The sequence below is a fragment of the Canis lupus genome, chromosome 4, assembly GCF_011100685.1.
Source record: "Canis lupus familiaris isolate Mischka breed German Shepherd chromosome 4, alternate assembly UU_Cfam_GSD_1.0, whole genome shotgun sequence".
NCBI classification, from domain to species: domain Eukaryota; kingdom Metazoa; phylum Chordata; class Mammalia; order Carnivora; family Canidae; genus Canis; species Canis lupus.
The window spans coordinates 56,957,756-56,970,351 of NC_049225.1; the positions used below are offsets into that span (position 1 = coordinate 56,957,756).

At 43.7% G+C, this 12,596-nt stretch overlaps 1 protein-coding gene across 5 annotated transcripts in view; it reads right to left on the reverse strand.

Annotated features, from left to right (window-relative positions):
- GRIA1 (glutamate ionotropic receptor AMPA type subunit 1) overlaps nt 1-11,876 on the reverse strand; it is a 355,704-nt gene extending 343,828 nt beyond the window's left edge. For 4 of the 5 annotated variants that reach the window (XM_038534966.1, XM_038534961.1, XM_038534962.1 and 1 more), the window contains exons 1-2: nt 11,319-11,678; nt 8,150-8,287 (exon numbers count right to left, since the gene is read on the reverse strand). In XM_038534966.1, coding sequence (XP_038390894.1) covers nt 8,150-8,287; nt 11,319-11,400 — 220 coding nt within the window. In that variant the 5' untranslated portion in view covers nt 11,401-11,678. Of the gene's footprint in view, nt 1-8,149; nt 8,288-11,318; nt 11,679-11,779 lie in introns of those variants that run through there. The other variant, XM_038534963.1, reaches the window with a different exon arrangement.
- Between the last annotated feature and the right edge of the window lie 720 nt (nt 11,877-12,596).

Sequence of the window (12,596 nt, forward strand, 5' to 3'; positions counted from 1 at the left end):
TGAGATCCATAAGAGGCTTAGTACCCTTGCATACAAAATGTAGACCAGATGCGTAACATGGTAGGTCAAAGTTCAGAGCGTTCCTTAGATTCTTAGTCAAACCAGTGGCTGACACAAGAGCTTCTTCTCTAAACCATTTGTCCCTGAGTTTTCCATACATTCTTAACATAGGACTACCGCCCTGGAGGGACTCTTAGAAATCATAAGAGCCTTATTTTATAAATAAGGATGGGGGTGGGTGGTGCTTCTCCAAAGTCACATGCAGGAATGTTTCCAGAGGATAGATAGTCCAGAATTTGAATCCTTGTCTTCAAATCCCAATTCACATAGTTTTCACTGCCTGGAACCTGGTGTGTGTGTGTGTGTGTGTGTGTGTGTGTGTGTGTGTGTGTTTACCTTTTGGTCTATATCCGGTCGACCTTTCTAAATTGAACTCAAATGTCCTTGATTTATGAAAGCTGGTCTGATTCTTCCAACTGGAAGTTTTCTTTCCTTCCTCTGAGTGTGTGTGTGTGTGTGTGTGTGTGTGTGTGTGTGAGAGAGAGAGAGAGAGAGAGAGACGAGGAAAGAGAGAATGTCTCCATTACTTCGGATTTCTTTTGTGCATGCCTATTTCCTCTATAAGAACCTGAGCCCCTTAAGGGGAGAATCAATGTCTAATGCATTTTATTTTCCTCAATTCCTAGTGGAATGCCTTGTAGTGGCAAATGGATTTTATCTCTTGCATCAACTCAACTCTGACCAATTTGTAGTAGCTGCCTAGAATGCTATGCTGAGAAAGAAAAGAAAAGAAAGGTAAGGAAGAAAAAAGAAAAGAAAAAAAGAATTTAAGGCTATGTCTACATTTAGTGGGAAAGAATTCTGTAGTTAATGACTGTTATCCGCTAGGGTCTGGAAGGGGGCAGTAATGGTACATAGACCCCATAGAGGGCAATAATAATAGGGTTTGAATGAATGAACAAATAAATGAATCTTAACTATTTATCTTGAGTGTCTGAGAGAAGAACAGTAATCTCACTGATCTCAGCAGAGTCTTCAAACTAGCCAGAGGATGCAATGTTCACAAACCTTGGCACAAAGAAGTTGATGATTACCAATATTATATAAAAACAAAAAACAAGGGATCCCTGGGTGGCGCAGCGGTTTGGCGCCTGCCTTTGGCCCAGGGCGCGATTCTGGAGACCCGGGATCGAATCCCACATCGGGCTCCCGGTGCATGGAGCCTGCTTCTCCCTCTGCCTATGTCTCTGCCTCTCTCTCTCTCTGTGACTATCATAAATAAATGAAAATTAAAAAAAAAAAAAAAAAAAAAACAAGAGTGTAACATAGACACATGTTGATGCCTGTGTTTCTTAATGGGAGGACATGGATAAAGATGGAGAAGCCACAGTCAGGTTTGTAACATCAACCAGCTCTATGCACACATCTGCCATTTAACTGAGAGCACAGTGTGGATGCAAGAGACCAACTTTGAACTCTACACCTCGTAACAACAAACACATGCTCCACCCTTCAGTACCTGCTCAAATTCCCTGAGGAGTCTTGCTTCTTATCCACAGCCATGCCCTGCCTCAGAAGTCTTAGCTCTTAATCCTGAATCATAAACTTCACTAGGAGCACTTACTGTTCTTTTTCTTTTCTGTGTCCCTATAGTAATGCATCTTAGAAGGGGAAAAGCTCACTGAGTTTTGGAGTTCCTAAAGCTGACTTCAAATATTAGCTCAGCCCATCTCTGCTGTAGAATATGGGGAAAACATTTACTCCTGCACCATCTCAATAGCATCATCTACAAAATGGGGATAATAATCGTTCAAGATTTTTATAAAACTCAAAGACAATATATATGAAGTATCTGTCACTTGGTAAGTCTCTGAAATAATCTTTGTTTACCCAGTACCAGCCCTCCATTCTTCTCATTACGGCAAATTTTTTGAGAGCAGAAATTATACATCTTTTGTATCCCCTAAACTATTGGTTATAGAGTGAGGAAGAAATATTAATTGAAAGAAATAATGAAATGACAGGTGCTGAAGGATATAAATTAGGTGTGAGCAGACTGGTTTGGTTATATACCTGGGTAAGCAGCATAATTTTGGTGCACTGGCTCCATGTAGGACACTTGAAAACTTTGGTAAACTTGAGAGTTTACGACTTATGCCTAAAGAGGACAGCCCTGGGGCACTTGGGTGGCTCAGTCAGTTAAGCATCTGATTTCAACTCAGGTCATGATCTCAGGGTCCTGGGATTGAGCACAATGTTGGGCTCCCTGCTCAGTAGGGAGTCTGCTTGTCCTTCTCCCTCTGACCCTCCCCCTGCTTGTGCATGTATGCACACACTCTCTTTCTCTCAAATAAATAACTAAAATCTTGAAAAAGAAAGAGGACAGCATTTCTCAACTCTAGAAAATAGAAACTGAGCAGGAATGTGGGTTCAGGGTTCCCTGATGCCCTAAGTTTTTTTTTTAGGGAATCCAGAAATCTGAATTTTTATGCCATATTGTAAAAAGCACTGTGCATTTTAAATTCAATGGACTATTAATCTGCAACTCTAAAATGATGAAGGACTCTTAGGCAAGAGCTAAGATGCCATCTGTCTGCTATCCATGCCTAAAGTCTGGCTAGATCCCCCTTGGGCTTCCTGAGTGAGTCTATAACAGAGAGAAACCCATTATAATTAGGCAACTAGCACCCACCTGATTGCCATTTAGACTCTCAGCATCTTGTTTTTGTTTAAAGATCGACAGATAGATTGATTGATTGATTGATTGGAGAGAGAAAGCGCATACTCATGCATGAGTAGGGGGGGCAGGGGGGATGGAGAGGGAAAGAATCTCTAGAAGACCTCACACTGAGCATGAAGCCTAACACAGGGCTTGATCCTATGACCCTGAGACCATGACCTGAGCCAAAACCAAGACTTGGAAGTTTAACCAACTGAGCCACCTATACACGCTGGCTCTCAGCATCTGTATATTGTGTGATTCCTTGACTCATGGAGACATTTGTTCACTTGGATTAGGGATAAAGCCCTTTGTTGAGTGTTCTCAGCACCACTGAACAATAGATATACATGACCTTTCTGGACAGTATTTCACATTCTGGTGGTAGAGTTGACCTATAAATGTACATCAAGGCAACAATGCAGGACAAACCAACTGGGCCTTGAAAACACAATGCTTCCAGGGGACAGGCAGCTAAATAAAATTAGAAAAATGAGCTAGTTAGGAAAGAAATTATCTAGATGGAATATACCCACCTCTATCTTAGTAAATTGGGGCTACATAGATGTGAGTCAATATTGCCACATTTTTCAAAAATTGAAAGAGACTTACAGATACCCAAATTTTGAAGTAAAATTCCACGTTTTTTTTTAAAAAAGATTTTATTTATTTATTCATGAGAGACACACAGAGAGGGAGAGGCAGAGACATAGGCAGAGGGAGAAGCAGGGTCCATGCAGGGAGCCCAATGCAGGACTCGATCCCAGGACTCCAGGATCATACCCTGAGCCGAAGGCAGATGCCCAACTGCTGAACCACCCAGGTGTCCCAAATTCCATGATTCTTATATATTGTGCTGCATCTGGCTTATGAATGACCATTCATTCGGTGATCACTTCTGCAGTATTGGATAAAAGGTAGATGGGAGGCCCAGCCCAGATTGCCACAAGAGGTCAGAGCAAGAGAGTAACAAAGTAAAGCTATCTTCTTTGCCTTTGCACCTGTCACTCCTCTGCCCAGAACACACTTGCTTCATCCCTTTCTTGCCCCCTTACCTTGTCTTTCTGGAAAGCTTCTATTTATCATTGAGACTCAAGTCTACCACTACCCTTTCAGAGGCCATGCCCACTCCTTAAGGCATCTCTAACACTCCTTATAAATTGCTTCCGCCAACACCAATGTTATATTTTGATTTTCTCTTAATAGGATGGTCAGCCTCATAAGGGATAAAGTCCTGAAGGGCAGGGAACATGTCTTACTTTTGTCTGTACTTCTAGTGCTTAACACCATGTCTGGGCTTGATTAAGGGCTCAAACATGCTTGCTAAGGGAGTGGAAAGCTTTTTAGATTAAAGAGTTTCTCCAAGTGTGATCCCCATACTAACTACTACAGAATACCTCCAGGGCCAGCTCTTGAATAATCTTACTCAGGAAATCCAGAATTCATCCCAGAGTCTTGTTTTAAATAAGCTCTCTGGGTGCACTGAAGATTGCACTGAAGATTGAGGTCCTCCTGGCTAAACTGTAACCCCCACTAGGAAAAAGGCTATGTCTTCTTTCTTGGCCATTATATTCCTAGCACCTGGTACAACACTGGGCATAAAGTAGGCATTCAGCATATATGTGCAGAATGTATGAATGAAAAGGTAAGAATTAAGTGGTAACTGCTTCTCAGACCTTTAATAGAAATCACAATCTGCATCTTACCTGTCACTTTATTTATACTGATCACAAAGGCACCAAGTAAGCTGAATAGTTGGTCAGTAACTACTATCTCTATGGACAGTCTCATCAACTCCTGCCCTTCTAGGCATGGAAGAGTGTTCAGAGGATAACATAAGGTGTTTGCTGATTCAATGACTTTATCCTTTAATGCCTGCAGGCAAGGAAAGCAAGGAAGCTCAAATGCAAAGAACACACAAAACTCTCATCTTGGTTACTGATGTTAGTAGTACTTCTCTTCCATCTTTCCTGCATCCCCTACCCTACAACCATCACTTTGCCTCAGTAATCCCCTGTTGCCAACACGTCCAGCAGGAATAGTTCCTGTTATACTTCCTCTCCCTTCCCTTCTCTACCCTCTGGTGGAGGGATAGTGAATAGCAAAATGGGCAGGAAAAAAAATCAAGTGACAGCAAAAATTATGAAAAACAAATATTCGGGGATCCCTGGGTGGCGCAGTGGTTTAGTGCCTGCCTTTGGCCCAGGGTGCGATCCTGGAGACCCGGAATCGAATCCCACGTCGGGCTCCTGGTGCATGGAGTCTGCTTCTCCCTCTGCCTATGTCTCTGCCTCTCTCTCTCTCTCTCTCTGTGCCTATCATAAAAAAAAAAAAAAAAAAAGGCAACTCTAAAAAAAAAAAAAAAACAAAACAAATATTCATTGGGGTGCCTGTGTGGTTCAGTTGGTTGGGTGTCCAACTCTTGATTTTGGCTCAGGTCATGATCTCAGGTTCCTGGGATCAAGCCCTGTGGAGGACACCATGCTCAATGGGGAGTCTGCTTGAGATTCTCTTTCCCCTTCTCCCTCTTCCCCACCCACCTGCTCACAGTGTCCTCTATCTCTCTCTAAATAAATAAATTAATTTAAAAAATAAAAGAAAGAAAAACAAATATTTAGTTATATTCTGGAGGTAAGACTGAGGCAGTCAATTTAAGGTAACTACTAGTCCAGATTTCAAAAAAGCAAATGAAATTAAACGTGAATAAGACACTTTTCTTGGTTTACCATAAATGATTAGTTAATGTAGCCCATATAAAACCTGTCTACTCCCTTTGACAGTTTTTACTCAATTTAATTTGGGACAGATGTACAGTTTTCCCAAACTGAAAGACCATGGGAAACGAAAGTTTTCCTGGCCTCATCTAAAAGCTAACAGAGAATCTTCCAGGCAGGCTGGGATTATAATGCCACCATTGCCACCCAAATTGCCCAGTCCTGGCTCTGATCTTGGAGCTAAAGAGAAAAAATAAAGATCTAAGCACAAGATAGCATTATTGCTTCTCAGACAATCCCCGCAGCAACTTTGCTCACTAGACCACAAGATACTTGAAAGCAAGGTCCTTTTATCATCTCTATTTCCCCAAGGTCCATCTCAGTTCATAGCATTGAAGAAACATTTAAAGAATGACCAAATTAATAGAAACCTGTACACTGATATATGGCAGGAATCAAGTTTAAGAACCCAGATCCATTCACTCCAGGTTCCCTAACCACAATGGATAACACTGTGTATCATATTTCAACCCCCCCAATAAATGGCCAATGACCCTATTGCAGATCAAATGTTAGGTAGTTAAGATAACAATACAAAAGCACCACCTTTTGCCTCAGAACATTTCTTCCTTTTATTTTTATTTTTTTGTCTTTTATTATCTTGTCCTGCCAGTCAACATCTTGACACTAGGACAGCAGTTAACATCTCATTCCATCAAGCTCTGCTGTAGACAATTCTCAGCAGTATGAGGGAATACACACACCAGCCATTTATTTTTCCTGATTCCTTAAGCAAGTAATCCTTGAGTAATGGGCCCCTTTGAGAGTATGACAAAATCTATGGAGTATGACAAAAGCTAGAGAGCCTCCCCTCAGTAAATAAATTAGCATATGCATATAAATGCAAAATATTAAGCATCATCATAGGCGGTTTTTAGATATATTGATGCCCATACCCAAATCCTCTCTTCAAAGACTCTAAACCATATCAAAAGGAATGGAGATTATCTGAAAATCAAATACCTATTCAACATTATTCAGCTTTCCAGGGAGATGGTTTCACAGAAAACAGAATTCAACAATTAAACTCTAGCTCTTTTTTAAGGATAGTCAGTAACACAGCAGACAATATTTTCAACCTCGGCATTACCAAAATGCAAAATTGCTATTTTATTTGATGGGTCACTCCTGTGTAAAATCACAGCTATAATTTGAAGCACTGTAAGGTTTTCTCATTAGGTGCTTTATCAAACCACTGCCTTAAAAGTTTCTGAACACTTCCTTTTGCTTTTTAGGTAATCTAAGCATAATTGATCAGGCTACCATAAGGAACAGTGTATCTATCACAGTGCCAGGAACATGGACCTTGGGGTCACAGGACCACTGTTTACTTCTTGGGCAACTCTGAGCAAGTAGTATAACTTGGTGCAGCCTCAGTTTCTAAAAAGAAGATGATGCAGTGTTCTCCTCCAAGGTTTCTCTGAGGATTAAATGAACTAACACATAGAAATTAGTGCATTGCAAAGGCCATTGTGATGCCCAATAAGTGATAATAAATGCTAATATAATTGTCTATAAAATACTTATCATAGTTCTTAACACACAGTAAATCCTTAATAAATGGAGTCTGGTATAATTATCATTCTTGAAATCTGTATGAGCATTATCTTATAAGTGGTCTTAGGGATAGAGAGAATTCCAAATTCTTAATATGAGTTTTCAATGCACAATGCACTTTCAGTTCAAATCATTGAGAGCCTACCATGAGGGAATGTGGAAAAGAGATGAAAGAAATATGATCTATGTTTTTGACTATCCATAGCTCAGTAGATGTCACCAAGTCCATAGAAGCACACAAAACCTGTGGTGTCAATTTAATCCAATTTTGAGTCTCCAGTTGTTCTTGCCCATTCAGCTCACACCACCATACCGTAAATTCCTTCTGGAGTTTAATCCCTGGAGGGAAAATGTCTCTACTGATTAATTTTTATGCTTCCATCTGTCATCAAATGGCAATCATGCAACCACACAGATCTCCTTTTCAGTCGTAGTTGTCAGAAAAACTCAAAATGGTCTTTGTTTTTTATGTATTCAATTCATATGTCAAAGACTTCTCTTTTTCTTCTCCTTGAGGTCTCCTCTCAAAGGCCATCCAACAAATTATGTCTTAAGCAATCAATCCCTTCAAAATATTTTGAAAATAATCCAGGTAACAATCTTACAATAGTTATTGGTCATTTCCCAAAGTGGAGAACCAGATAGACAACCTGTCACACATTCTTTCTAATCAACCACAGGTGTAATTTCTTCTTTTAACTTGTGCATAGGAAAGGCATAAGCATTTTAAGCCACATTTTCTAAGTTGGAATATTTAATTCTATATCTCTTAGAAGTTTCTTATGTGTGAAAGTCTCTGAGCTGAACAAGAAAAACTCTGCAAGGTAGGGAAGATTCAATCAACCCAAACACCCATCGTACTGGCATTTACAGTTAGCTGACAGTGAAAAAGCAGACCCATTTTCTAAAGCATTCTAGGATCTAAAATACCAACTGATGGAATCACTCAAAAGGCCCTGGAAATTTTTCTTGGAGGGCTTCCTCTTATGAAGACGAATGACAACTCAAGTGGTTTTTGCAACACTACCACCTACTCACAGGCCCTCCTTTCATTGGTCGATCGCAGAAATAAATGTCAGGAATAGCAGCAATTACTTACATCTATAGGTCATCTCAAAGCTGTCGCTGATGTTCACAATATCAATCTGGGGGAGCAGTTTCGGGGGCTCTGTGAGTTGTGACAAAGCAAATCTAAAAGCGGCATGTTCCTGTGACTGCTGGTTTGGAAATAATCCCCCTAGGAGGAAAATAAATGTAACATGGTATCTGGAATAGAGACAGGTTTAGTCCCCCAATAGCCCATCCCAGATGGACCCTTTTCTTCTCCTCATGCCAAACCCACTAGTTGTAGCCTTCAGTGGTGGGGAGGAGAGTTCAAATAGACTCAAGTAGACATGGAAGCTTCAACTTCCATAGATGAGCTTTTATGTGACAAGGGCCTCTAACAGGCATCACTCTGCCCAAACATTTGGTTGTTCACTCCTCAACCCAGATCAATTCAGAGAAAACAAGAGAACTGTATTTCTCTTCCTCCTTCGTCCTGGCAACCATCTAGGTGGCCTAAGCTCTTGTGTGCACGTAAACCCATGCTGTGTCCAATTTTTCCTGTATCAGACCCATTCCCCACTACAGAGCCTTGCAGGAAGTAGCATTAACAAATATTTCAGGGTGAAATCTAGCCCTGGGACCCTATAAAGCACTGTAACCCTTTGCTTTGACAGTTTTGGTCTTTGACCTGGCAAGACCTGCATGCAATTTAATCATTCTATCACCTCTGAGGTATATTATCCATTTCTTCTGAAAACCCTGGGTTTCTAAAAACAGTATTTTGCTGCTTCTTTGACACTCATGATCCCAGCTACCTAGGGATGACTTGTTATATAAGAGATTGCCATGGTGTACATTTGCATGGTAGAACCGTGGACTTCAGAGATGTGGGGATTTAAGAATGTCAAGAAGGTATGAACATTCTATTCTAGTGAAAAGCATAACAAAGGTGCTTATTGGGGCTCTAGTTCCTAGAAGTGAGAGTATGTGACTTACCTTTGTATTTACTGTAGACGTGTAAAATGAATTAAATCCCATTTCCATGAATTAGAATCAGCTATGTCCTGAGACTGAACTATAGTGAATGTTTACATAGAAGTTTATCTCAGCTTCAACAGGAATCCCAGTCCCAACGTAACGTACTTATAACTTCTTATACAGAGGTATGTGCTTATTTTTAAGAACCAGTAGATAGACTGTAAGGCTTTTATTAGAGATCCTACAAGTAGAATCAAGTACTACCTGATGACAGTGGTATTTTCAGCATTTGTTCTACAATTTAATGTTTCAACCTTTTATTTGAAAACAAATAGTGATCTTATCAGTTGAACAAACAAGTTTCATAAGTATGATGAAAAATTTGCAGATACATGGGCATACATATCATACACACGTCCATAAAACACAAACCACCTCCGTGCATTTGTACCCATAGCTCTATACACAAATACACTTGGTGAAAGCAAGTCCACATATCTCAAGACAAGCATTTCCAATCAGCCAAGTGTGGGCAATGCATAAGTACCAACATAAACAATGCTACACATAAGAGCAAGTGATTTACACATGCTCATATGCCTCCATTTTAAAGGGTAAAAATAAATGACTACTGCTTGATTCTGATGCTCCACCCTCCCTCCCCTCAGGTGACCACACCCCAAACACTTCCCTATCCCCTTCCTCCTCCGAAATGAATGAAAGGGAGGGGTGGGGGTGGGGAGGTAGGCGGCTCCAGACGGGGCTGCAAGGGAAGTGTCTCCTGAGGCAGGAAGTTTTGTTTTGCGTGTAAGGCACTAACACATATACACACACTTCAGAATATAGTTTAACAGGTGTCAGGAAACAAAGCAAGTTACTCCATGGCTGTTCCAACCACCCTTGGAGCTGGCATGCTGGAGAGGCCGAAAGAGCCTGGTACTGCAGCACATGTGTGCCCAGCAAAATAGGACCTGCACCATATCCGCCCCCCCCCCCAAAACACACATTCACACAAATAACACAAACTACCAGTAATGGGAACTTCCCCTAGTGGAGCTATGTCCCTACGGGGGAGAGAAAACAAGAACCCAAACCAACCAAGATGCCTCCGAGCAGAGCAGCTTGCTCCATTCCGGGACACACACAGCCCTGACACGCTGGTCACACGGAACCCCGAGCCCTTGTGGATGAGCATTGTTACTGGTGTTACTGCTCCTGTTTGTTTTGCTTTCACCCATTATTATTAGGAGGAGCAACATCTATCAGCCGCCCCCCCGCCGATCCAGGGCGGGTGAGGGGTCCTTTTAGAAGCCCCACAACCAGGAACGGGAAATGGGGAGCAAAAAGGCAGGCAGCGTGTTGAAACCTGCCTCTAAGTTGAGAGGACAGAGCCTAGGGATGGGGACAGCTAAGAGGAGGAAGGGAAACGTGTGCATGTGTGTGTGTTTGCGTGTGTGTAAAAGGTAGACGAATGTCTGTGCATGCAACCTCTCAGAGGAGGGGGCAACGGAAGGAATAAAGGCAGGATAGGAAGTTCCAGCTTGGAGGAGTGAGGACCACCAGCCCAGCATGGCAGACAGCAGAGAGAAGGCAGCCGGGGGAGTCCAGCACCGGAGGGAGAGCCCCCTTCTCTGGACTTAGCCTGGGGGCCCCCGGGCAGGATTTCAGCGGCTGCAATAAACCCAGCACCCCGCACTCCTTCTTTTAGAGGGTCTCCTTCCCCTCCCCCAGCCAAGAAACCATCGCCTCAGCCAAGTAAATGCATATGTGCCTATTTAATACCTGATCACACACAGAAATACACCACACCTATTTGTCTAAATAAATGAGAGCAGGCACCATGTATCAGGCAATGGAGTGAACTCCTTTAAACACCCACCAGCCCTTTCCTCCGCGCTACAGCCTGAATTTTCTTTCTTTCTTTCTTTCAAAGCAGTGGTTCCTCCATTTCACAGGCTCATGCCCAGAGTGTGAGTGGTGTGTGTGGAGCTGTGTGTGTGCATGTGTATGTGTGTGTGTGTGTGTGCACACTGCCCTCTGCCCCTCGTCTGAGCAAGAGAAGCCCCCTCCCCGGCTGGAGGTGCAAGTGGGCTTTCCATCATCACCCAGCTTTCTATCCAAGCACAGTCCGGAGCGGGGTGGGGGGGTTGGGGGACACAGGCAATACCCCCACCCCCCAAAAAATAAAAGAAACCCTTGCCAGACCCAGAAAGTCCCTCCCCAGGCTGCCCCCTCTCACTCACCGATCTGGATATTGTTGGGGAAATTGGCACCTACTACCGCGCCTAGGAAACCGGTGCAGAAGAAGGCAAAAATGTGCTGCATATTCCTTTTTGCATTGGCGAAAAAGAAGCCCAGGTCCAGTCATAGATTTGGTATTTCCCCCCCTTCCCTAGATTCCTCTCTCTGCTCGCCTGTTCTTTCCCTCCTGCAGTTCGTGCCCTCCTTGCGTGCTTCCTTCTTCCCTTCGGGGAGGTTCGTCTGTTTCCCCTGGAATCGGAGCACTTCCACGGCCGCGTTAACGCCAACTGACAGCCCGATTAACTGAGCGCGGAGCGGAGCAGCCCGTCCTCATGCTGGCGGAGCGCTCGCTCCCCCTCTCCCCTCCCCTCCCCTCCCCTCCCCTCCCCTCCCCTCCCCTCCCCTCCCCTCCTCGCGCAGCCTGCCTCTCGCTCCCTCCCCTCGCTCTCCCCCTCACACTCACTCAGGCTGCGAGCCCGGGCGGCGCTGGTGCCCACCGAGCCAGCTCCAGTTCCGCGGCTGACCTCCTCTCCCTGCCACCCCCTGGCTCCCAGTCCTCACCTTCTCCTCCTCTCTGTGTGTTCAGATGGGGGGGGGGGGGTGATGATACAGGCAGCCTGGTCCCGAAAGGAACAACCCGGTCCCCTTCACCCTCCCCCGCCTCCCCCAATTCTCCCTGCCCCCTCCCCCGGCTCCCAGCCCCCGAAGATGCTACTGGAAATGTGGGTTCAGCTGTAAGTCAGTAGGTGGCAGGGGGTCCCCACAATAGTCCTCCATCCACCCGCTGCTTGATCTAGGTCACTTTTTCTAGGAGCGCTCGGGCTGTGCTGGATATATCTCCTGCACTCCACTGGCCCAATTATTCCTACAACTAATTCCTGAGGGGGAGACCCTAGAAATCCCTCCTAGGAGCTTTAAAGGAAAATAAAGCCTTTTCCTCCCTAATGGGAGGAATGACAAAAAGGCAAACCAGAGGGTCCAGAATGATTGGCAGGTGCCTTGGTTTGGGTATTTGTTACTCCCCAACTGCTCTTACAGGTGGAATTGGTGGTCCCTTCTGAAATCCTAGGCATCTAAAATGGGCCCCCTTCCCACTTTCCCTGCATGCCACAGGAGTCTATAGCATCAGAATTGTGTGGGTGTACAATAAAGGCTAAGGATTCTTAGAGCAATTACATGAGTCATTTTGCAGGGATTCTAGTGAGAAGATTCAGGCTTCTTTCAAGTGTCTCTGGATGCCGGTCATGTCCAATGTAAACTGGAACTCCACAGACCCTCTT